The sequence below is a fragment of the Hippopotamus amphibius genome, chromosome 12 (assembly GCF_030028045.1).
Source record: "Hippopotamus amphibius kiboko isolate mHipAmp2 chromosome 12, mHipAmp2.hap2, whole genome shotgun sequence".
In the NCBI taxonomy this organism is placed as follows: domain Eukaryota; kingdom Metazoa; phylum Chordata; class Mammalia; order Artiodactyla; family Hippopotamidae; genus Hippopotamus; species Hippopotamus amphibius.
This window is the reverse complement of record NC_080197.1, coordinates 77,381,605-77,392,127: the sequence shown is the minus strand read 5'-3', so window position 1 is coordinate 77,392,127 and position 10,523 is coordinate 77,381,605. Positions and strand designations below refer to the sequence as shown.

General features: G+C 41.8%; 1 protein-coding gene across 4 annotated transcripts in view; it reads right to left on the bottom strand.

The window, feature by feature from the left end:
* Positions 1-5,783: 5,783 nt before the first annotated feature.
* The window catches only part of C12H12orf4 (chromosome 12 C12orf4 homolog), a 44,440-nt gene continuing 39,700 nt past the window's right edge, over positions 5,784-10,523 (bottom strand). For 3 of the 4 annotated variants that reach the window (XM_057702681.1, XM_057702685.1, XM_057702682.1), the window contains 3 exons: positions 7,777-7,834; positions 6,975-7,042; positions 5,784-6,353 (listed from right to left, as the gene is read on the bottom strand). In XM_057702681.1, coding sequence (XP_057558664.1) covers positions 6,261-6,353; positions 6,975-7,042; positions 7,777-7,834 — 219 coding nt within the window. In that variant the 3' untranslated portion in view covers positions 5,784-6,260. The remainder of the gene's footprint in view (positions 6,354-6,974; positions 7,043-7,776; positions 7,835-10,523) is intronic. The other variant, XR_009048441.1, reaches the window with a different exon arrangement.

Below are 10,523 nucleotides of genomic sequence, written 5' to 3'. Positions count from 1 at the left end.
TAAATGTCCAATATGTTACACCAGACAAGGTGGCCAAGGTGATTTTAAAAAAGAACAAAGAAATGAACTTGCCCTCTCGCCCCCTCCCCACTTCACCATGGCCCCACACGCAGAGCAGAGCGAGTGGACCAGGGATTTCGGAGTTCTCATTCTGTCCTCTCATCCCTGGGCCATCTTCCCTAACCTTCCTGGAACTGAAGCCCCTGCCAGTATTTAATCCTCCGGCCTCAGTGAGTCATCTGCATGACAGCACACAGCTGATCAGCTCACGGACAGGAGATCCTCAGAGATGAACCAGGGAAGAAAGCAGCACAGGGGCAAATTCTATATGGCTGCTTCGGGGGTAGCAGACTTTAAATCTCAGAACTACTTCATAATGTTGTTATGTCCAAAATCCAGATTCACCTGATAAAAATGTGATCGTCCTTCCTGCTCTGCTCAAATACAGCATTAGTCACCCACCCTGTGACTTCCTCCTGACACTCTAACCTGCACCATCCTTTGTGTCTGAAGTTGTTGCCACTGTTGGCACAGGGGACGTTGCGTGTCTGCCAAGAGATCTGCGCTTGCCCATCGAGAGAGAAAAAAGCTCCTGGGGACACGCGCTTCATGCCAGAGATAGGCAGGGCCAAGCTGTCTGCTGTCAAGGGGCTCAGTATCCCTCTAGGCCTAGTGCATCGCTCGTGTTTCTGTTTCGACGTCCACTATGTGCACGGTATGCTGCACTGACTGTGTACCTTCCTGTGTGGGGGCCGGTCCCACGAGTTACCCTGAGTTTTCATCCCAGCTCAACTGGGCTGCACGCTGCCTGAGGACACGGCGTGTTAGGTGACTTCGTGTCCCTACGATCCAGTGAAAGGAAAGAAGGAAAAGAGGAGAAAGGTCAGACAGGAAGGAAGAAAGGAAGGAAGGGGAGGCAGGCAGGAAGGATAATAGCAGCATATATTTATAGAATGACTACATGCCAGGTCGTGTGCACTTTCTTCTTTAATCCTCCCAACAACTCAATGAGGTAGATACTATTATTACTGTTTCCTAGCTTACAGATGAGGAAACACGCTTCCGAGGGTTAGGTAATACTGCCCGGTGGAACAAGCCACGGCGAGTAACTCAGAGAGGCAGCCCTTGAATCAGGTTTGTTTAACTGTGTTCCCATCTCTGACGCCAGACTGTCACACTGCGTAGAGAGTTTTGAGCACAGAGGAGCTGATAGCAAGGAACCAGGACTTCACTATAAAGAAAAGGAGAGAAGAATAGAAAGCAGAAGAGAACGCAGAGGGAGGGAGAGACCCACTAGCACAGATGTCACATCAAACCTGCGACAGCACGGTTTCTGCTTCATTCCTCGACATCTCCAGGAAGGATCTACGTGCTTCTTGGGTAATGTGTTCCGGTTTTCATTCTCCACGTGCCAAAGGCATCCACAGAGAGCTCATTATGCCCTGCTGCCTGCGAGAGAAGACAGGCACACAGTCGACTCTGGTGCTGTGTACCCTGAGTTAGCAAATCCTGAACCACCACTCGGGGAGGAAACACAGGCTCCTACAAGCCTCTCATCCAACATTTTCATCAGCCAATCAATACATAACCTTTCCTACACGTGTTTCTGTTTAAAGACTCCTTATTTAGTACAGATTGTTGACTCATTAACATTGAACTCATGACCAGCAGCATCATAACTGATGCCTAAGTGGACAAAGCTTATCTAAGACCTGTATTTCTCCATAAGGCATATCACAGCCTCCTTGCACTTAGGAACCCTAGACAGACCTTCAGCGTTACACCTGCAGGACATTTTAAACAGCAAAATCGCCAAAAAAAAAAAAAAGCAGAAAAATGTGAAATATGTGGCAGGAAATAGACCGTGAAAAGGACACTTGTTCATGTTGGTGGAGCTGAGACTAGAAGGCGGAGGGTCACCCGGCTCCTCTCAGATGGGAGCGTGTGTGTCCAGAGACTCAGTTTTCCTCTGCACATATGCACAAATGATGCCCAAGACGGTGCCAGGGGCCCCCCATTTCATCCTGAGGGTCGGTTACAACATCCATGCAACTTGTAGTTGATGAGACTATTGCTTTTGTGAATACTTAATTACTTTTGGAGTTACAAATACATTTTATCAAGCAGGGGGATTTGCAAAGGTAGAGACCACAGTGAATGAAGATTCACTGCATCGTAGCTAGACGCTGAGCCAGTCCTTAGACTTGGACATAGGAGGAACTCTGCTTTCCTCTGGGAAAACAGGAAAGGAATAGGGACTTGGAGTACATCGATGTAACTTAGCTGTGTTTATGGGACAGGACATCACGTGTTAGTCCTGCAGGGAACCTCAGGAGCCCAGCCATCCTGAGCTTTAGTTGGGACTTTTCTCTGGTCATTAGAGATTGTCAGCATCACGGGTCATAGAATAGTCTGTCTTCTTACTTTAATCAAATAGCTCCTCAAGCCCATCGCCTTTGTGTAGCCTTCTAGAGGCTGGATCTTGCTCAACTCTGTGCCTTCCTGTACAGAGGAAACTTGGCAAACACTTGCCGTGTATTGAACAGGACTTAGGTCAACCTGCCACCACGTGGTCCTTACCCACCCTCCCTTTGTAACGCACTCTCGTGGAAATATTTCTTTCTAAGGCTGTGGTTTCTGATTCCCAACTTGAGGTTTCTGGAATTAGCAGTTCCTAAAGTTGTCTTCAATATGTCACTGATCTACTGAAAAAAAATATTTCCAAAAATACATCTCACTAAGACGAGACGTCATGGGTTAACATAAAATGGCAAGGTTTTGTTTTTGATTTTGTGAACCTGCCTAGAATTATACAGTGATAATTCTATGCCATGATACTATATATGGCTTGCTAATACCATCTCTCTCTCAGCTCCACAGACATGTCTTTCATGAATGAAAAACATAACTCGCTCAAATTGTTTGCTAAGGAAAAGTTCTCAGAACATGCCAGGGAAATATGGTGGAGATAATGGAAAGGTTCTTTGATGGTTCAAGGATAGAAAACCATCCATCTAAATGGTTCTGAACACGTGGAACTTTTTGTAAATAGGTGTTGTAAATCATTTTTTATTATTTCAAAACAATGATAAGGATTTTTACACTGCTGTCCCGTCCTTTGAGCAAAGCAGTCCAATTCCACCTAAATGGGAAAACTAAGCAACAGAAGCAAACTTCTCCACCTAGAAACAGAAGACTAGGCCTGAGGAGCCACTCTTTCAGCTTCATTTGTTCTTTCAACACAGCTCTGCTAATTCTCCCAAGGGTCTCTTGAACAGGAATTTTTCTGTGAATCCATCTTTCCTTGTGGAAACATTTTTTCTTCTTGTGAGAATCAGCCAGGATCCAACTGCAGTGACACAGACAGCACGCACTGTGCCAGTAAGAGATCTGCCAGCGCCCCGGCAACCTAAGTTGTGTTTCCCTTGAAATTCCTTTTCATGCATTTCTTCCATTCCGGTCACATTGTCATGCCACGGAACAGCTGGTGCCTCCCTTCCCTGCCGTTGGGGAGGCGAGGTTACAGCCTTGCTGGGTTTTGTGCTTGAACAGAAATGGGGGCAGGGAAGGAAAGGGCTGTAGGGACTGGAGACCTCAGGCTCAGTGCCCGCCTCATCTCCAAAGCATGGTTTTAAAGCCTTGAGGACCTTGTTGTCTGTTGTAGGAATACTTAACTGTACAAACAGAGAACCTGAGGCTCGCTGAGACAGTCTTCACCAGTGTCTGCGCTGAGGCCCTGGCCCTGCACAACATCCCCCAGAGGCCCTTGTGATCAGCTTCTTTACCTTCCTGGCTGTGTATTACCGCCTCCCTTCATTCTCTCCTGCTCCCACCTGGACCTGACACCAAGGATGACCCTTCCGTTCTCAGCTGTCTTCTTCTGTTCTCAGCTGTCTTCTTCACATCATTCAGGGAGTCTGAAACCATTCCCATCCAAGAAGCCTTCTAGAATACCTGGGAAATACTCAATCTCATCCTTCTCAGTCCAAATACAAAACGACAGACTTCCTCATTTACTGCTTCACTAAAATCTTTACCATTTAGTATTTTAAATTATGTATTTGTTATCAGCTTAGTGTTTGGTGTGTCTTCATAAAAATGGTATGAAACATCATAGCTTTTTTCTAATCTTACTACTTCTGTATATTTCACAATACAGCACCATGTGAAAAATAGATATCTAATACATTTATTTTGATTTCATAGGCCAAATGGTACCTTTAAATTGCCCTGGTGGTGAAAGCCACCACTTTATACCTAATAAAACAGCCTTCAGGTGACAAAGGAAGGGCTGGGGAGCAGCTCTCATCCAGCTTCTGTGAATGAACCCTTCCCCCTGCAACCTGACCCCCGGCTGCACTCTTCAAGCTGTGGGCTCTAAGGTTACTTACAGGAATTCTGTGAAAACATTCTCTTTTTGAATGCCTTTTATTTATCTATTAAAATGTTTTTTATTTTTAAATTTTGTTTTACTTAAGTATCATTGATTTACAATGCTGTTTCTGATACACAGCAAAGTGACTCAGATATATATATATATATATATATATACTTTTTCAGATTCTTTTCCATTATAGTTTATTACAAGATATTAAATATAGTTCCCTGTACTATAGGAAGACCTTGTTATCTATTTTATATATAGTAGTTTGTATCTGCTAATCCCAAATCCTATTTATTGAATAGGCATAAATTGAATGCCTTCTGATCCAACCATATCCACCTCCCACTCGACCTGTCATAGTACGAACCCCAACAGTCTCTGACCCTGGTCTAGCACACCCCAGTTTTCTGTCTATGCTGCTTTGCATGAGAATCAGTCACAATGACTGCATTCGTGCTTGGAAGATAATTTTTCACTCCAAGAGCAGAACACCTACCTTCTTCCTAGTGGGATCAGGAAAAAGGCCAGGCTCTTTGGAAAAGGATTTCGAAAGTGTTAGTGAGTAACAGACCCAGTCCAGAGTGGATGTTCTCCTTAGGGTTGTTACTGGACAGTCATTTCCTTGAGTAGAAAATCAAGACACATTCTATGTTATGAGAAAGCATTTTCTGTGCCAAAAGAGTTTGTATAAAGTTATTAAATTTGGCATACTAATAGAGTGCTTTTTGTTTCTTGGAATTAAGTCAGACCATCTTATGATGATATCAGAGGTCCTCCACTTCAGTCTGCTGGCCAGATACTACATGCATACAACCTGGATTTGATGAAACTACTGCTTTTGTAAACACCTTTGTTCACTGTAGTCACTACTCACAGCACACGTGTTCTAGATGGGATAGGTAAGGGAAAGGGAGCATCTGAGAAAGCAGTTCCACAAGGAAAGACAATGGAAAAGGTGACAAAACAACAGAGAAAGAAATGGGGACACAGTTACCAGTAAACTAAAGCAGGAAGTCAAATGATAAAGGAAGCTGAGACTGCAGGAAGCGGGACGGAGAAATAAAGATGCTCTTCACTGTCTGATCGTCACCATGTTGACTCAGTGTCACTAAAACACTGCCAGGTGCTGCTTTAGACCAACTTCCACCAGGCCCGCAAGTAAGCACACTACTTCCCAGTCCATGAAACGTTATTAACAGACAAGGTCGAGGTCAGGAAGGGAAGATGGACAGGGGTAAAAGAATCCAAAGTCTTTTTTTGACTTTTAACTTATAAAACCTTACAAAGAGTACCTTAAATGCAAGTTTTTGAAACAGGGAATTTAAAAGAATAGTCACATCTGTCTCATATATTTGTGTTTTTATAAAAAGATTATCACAAGAAATCCATACTTGCAATGTATATTTCACTGCTTTTTAATTTTTTAAATTTAATTGGAAAATAAGGTAGAGGGAAGGTTTTACTTGTATGTTAATTAGGTCTTTTGCCCAGTATGATTCAAATCTTTTGGAAAAGTCAAATATCTCCATGAAATTGTAGTAAATAATCTCCTGTATCTAGTGTCCGTGTGTGACATATAGGAAGTTTTAACTCACTAATATTCACAGATAGGACATAACGATAGGAAAAAAAAGACTTTTTCTTTTTCTTTTCATAGGGAGACTTTAAGAATAAATGTATAAGTAAGAGGCTGATCACTAGTCTGTACAGCACATGGATTTCTGGAATGTTTAACAGACGTGCATCATGATTTGCTTTTTGGCTTGGGGGGGCCAGTCCTCCTTCTGGGCATCTTCTGCTTGACAGATTCCCAGCACAGCTCAAGTTCCTGGAGCGTTTACCCATCCTCCTCTGCCAGATGTCAGTCTATGGGGGTTTAGTGCTTGGATGTCAGGGTGAGTGTTGATGACACTCGGAAGATCTGGGGAAGCATGTTACTAAGTTGGTAAAACATTTCTTCAGAAATACTCTGTAAGAGGTAAGAAAAAAGTTTACACTTGTTAAATTATCACTGATTTAAAAAAATGTTTAAGTATTTTAAAATATAGAAGTAATGGTAGTAGTTCTAGACATGGAGTGTAATATGTGAACATTATCTTTCAGAGCTGATTTAACTGCACGGCTGCGGGCAGGGGTGTATATTTCTGGCCCCAGTCTCTGAGAACCTACACTGTTTATGTCAAATAATGTCTTATTACCAGAAAAACCCCTAGATAATACTAGTGTATTCAGTGATAGAAGTACCACCGATTTTGCTAAATTCTACATAGAACACAGAATCATTCTCTGCTCATGTCTGTCTTTAAGAGCTGTTCAGAATCTATATAACATAAATGTGGGGGGAATAAAAAGGAAAGATGAGTCCAGTTTGGCTTTGAGGTTAAATCAAAGTGCCCGAGTGGTAGATGCTGACATCCTTGACAGTAAACTAAGTGCCTTGATGGCATCCAAACACTCCTCCCCTTGACACACAGAAAGCTGCCAGCACCGTGTTATGTTAGATTGCGTTTAGGGCCATATGCCTAGCTGTGTCTGTGAGGAATATTACAACAGAGACTGAACTAGGATGCGGGCTATCCGGATAACACACCTGTGGCACCAGAAACTGCACTGTCCTAGAAATTCCTCCATCCCATGAAGCCATTTCCATCATGAAACCTAAAACAGAATAATTTGCTGAATTATGAGTTCTGGTCTTCAAACCTACCAGTCCTTTACTAAAAATAAACTGAATTTTCATCGTGGGGCTACGTCTTGACTTTTTAGGCAGCTACTTGCCTGTAGAAAAAGCTAATTAAACCTGAAGGCCAGATAAACTTCTGCAATCCCTATTTCTCTTGACCGGAGAAGTTTCGCATAGTTCTGTAAAACAGTTGTAATGATCACTTCTCAAGTCCTATTTTGCCTCCACACAATGAAGCCAAAACAGGTTATTAAAGATTAATTAAACATGGGGTTCTATTTTCTTTTTAAGAAAATAAAAGGTAACAGAGAGTAAGCTCTATCAATGTCCAAATATCCTTGAATTTCAAGAGGGCTGCAGGGAGTTCCCTGGTGGCCTCGTGGTTAGGATTCCAGGCTTTCACTGCTGTGGCCCAGGTTCAACCCCTGGTCAGGGACCTGAGATCCTGCAGGCCGTGTGACATGGCACCCCCACCAATCTCCACCCCCGCCCCCCCGCCCCCCCCAAAAAAAGATGGCTGGAGATTTTATTTTGTGACTGGAAAAAGGTAGATAAAAAAGCTGTTATGAAATATCTGCTTGTTAAACCATTTAACTGAGGCATCAGATGACAGGGGTAATTTCCACATTCTTTCTCCAGCTTGCTCTACTTTCAGTATTCTCGAGGAAGAAATACAGGTCGTTGCTGTTAAATATAAGGTTGTGTTTACCTTTGACACACTTAAACACAAGTTCTGCTCTCCTTAAGCACCATGGTATGGTCATTTCCTAAAAACAGAAACGAAATAAATCATATGTTTTTAACTGAACTTTGTAAAAAAGAAAAACAAATATATATGGTCAGATCTTAATTTATCTGTCATGTTGACCACCCACTTTCAGGCAACCATTAGCTAATTTCAGCTAGATTTCCTCTGGTTTTTAGGCATGTAACTTGTTCCAGCTGTTAGACTATACTTGTGGAATGCAACTAATTGAATTGGCCTAGTAAATATAATTTAAAAAATGAGCATATCCTTAAAATTTTCTACATAATTAACTCTAAAGACAAATATAACTGACAGAGGAACTCCACCTACTTCTCTCAATATGTTAGCATGAATAATTCTATTAAATTGTACAATATTTGAATAAGCAATGCATTAAAGTGTTTTCATTGTATAACATGTTATTACAAAAGTAATAGAAATAATCAAACACCCTATCCCAGCCACCTAACAAACCAAATGAGTTCTTTTTCCCATGTTCCTTTCTGACCTTTGAACAAGTGAGCACATGAGTGCCAGTATCAGCCTCTAACCCACACATTTATACTTTTCCATGGTCATGATCAGGGACTGTGCCATTTTAAATTCTACTTCTTTTCACTATTATTGAATTACTTTCCCATGTTGCAGGTCTTTGTAACAATAAGATATGTTATTAATTCATTATGGTGACCCTTAATCTCTTTGGGTCTCAGGATTTTTCACACCCTTAAAAATCACTGAGGAGTCCACTGAGCTTTTGTTTGTATGGATTATATCTCTTGATATTTATTGCATTAGAAATTAAAACTGAGAAAAATATAAAAATATTAATTTCATTTAAAAATGATAAATCCAAATGTTAACATAACTTTTTTTTTTTTAAGGAAAGTTACTATACTTTCCAAAACAACAAACTGGAGTGAGAAGAGCGGCAATGCTTTACACATCTACAAATCTCATTAATGCCTGGCTCCATGGAAGACCTCTGGACTCTCACATCTGCCTTGCGTCGGTCTGCTGAGTGATCACACAACCCTGGGAAGAACTCAGTGACACTCCCGCAAGAAAGAGAGCGGGAAAGGCACAGAGTGTCTTAGTATTACCATGAAAACAATTTTCATCTTGCTGATCCCCAGAAGGGGCTAGGATCCTGGGGGTATCTTCAGAACACAATTTAAAAACTGCTGTTGGGACTTTCCTGGCGGTCCACTGGTTAAGACTCTGTGCTCCCATTACAGAGGGTGATCCCTGGCTGGGGAAGTAAGATCCTGCATCCTGTATGCCGCACAGTGTGGCCAAAAAAATAAATTAAAACAAACAAACAACAACCCTCTGTTTAAAAAATAATAACAAATAAAAACTGCTGTTTTATTGAGTTAATGTATCATAATGTACTTAAACAGCCCCTTATAATTAATTTCTGCTTTCTGTTAATAACAATGGACACATTTATGCACGTGATGTGTGTGTATACATCTATGTGTATCTTGTTTTTTGAATAATTTCTTGGGTTACTTATTTCTATACATTAGTGAAATAAAATTCAAGTCCTTCCCTAAAAGGTAATATCAATTTAGATGAGCCATTAGCAATGTGTGCATCTTCCAACTTCATTATACAGTTCACCAGCATTTGGACACTTACATATTATTTAAAACGTTATTAACATATTTACTGATTTCATAGATCCAAAACAGTATCACCCTGATGGCTTTTAAAAATTAGGCTTTATTTTCTGGAACAGTTTTAGGTTGACAGAAAAATTATGAAAATGGCACAGAGAAACTTCCCTGGTGGCAGAGTGGTTAGGAATCTGCCTGCCAACAATGTTCACTGCAGCACTACTTACAATAGCCAGGACATGGAAGCAACCTAAATGCCCATCAACAGATGAGTGGATAAAAAAGATGTGGCACATATACACAATGGAATATTACTCAGCCATAAGAAGGAATGAAACTGAGTTATTTGTAGTGAGGTGGATGGACCTAGAGTCTGTCATACAGAGCGAAGTAAGCCAGAAAGAGAAAAACAAATACCGTATGCTAACTCATACATATGGAATTTTAAAAAATGGTACTGATCAACCCAGTGACAGGGCAAGAGTAAAGATGCAGATGTAGAGAATGGACTTGAGGACACGGGGGGTAGGGGGAGGTGAAGGGGAAGCTGGGACAAAGTGAGAGAGTAGTATTGACATATATACACTACCAAATGTAAAACAGATAGCTAGTGGGAAGCTGCTGCGTAATACAGGGAAATCAACTGGATGATTGGGGATGACTTAGAGGGGTGGAAAAGGAAGGGTGGGAAGGAGTCACAGGAGGGAGGAGATATGGGGATATATGTATAAATACAGCTGATTCACTTTGTTGTACAGCAGAAACTGGCACAACAGTGTAAAGCAAGTATACTCCAATAAAGAGCTAAAAAAGAAAAAAAAGAATCCGCCTGCCAATGTAGGGGACACGGGTTCGATCCTTGATCCAGGAAGATCCTACATGCCGCGGAGCAACTAAGCCCATGTGCCGCAACTACTGAGCCCACGTGCCGCAACTACTGAAGCCCAAGTGCCTAGAGCCCATGCCTGGAGCCTGTGCTCTGCAACAAGAGCAGCCATCACAATGAGAAGCCTGCACACCGCAAGGAAGAGTAGGCCCCCCTCCGCCTGCCGCAACTAGAGAAAACCCATGCACAGCAACAAAGAC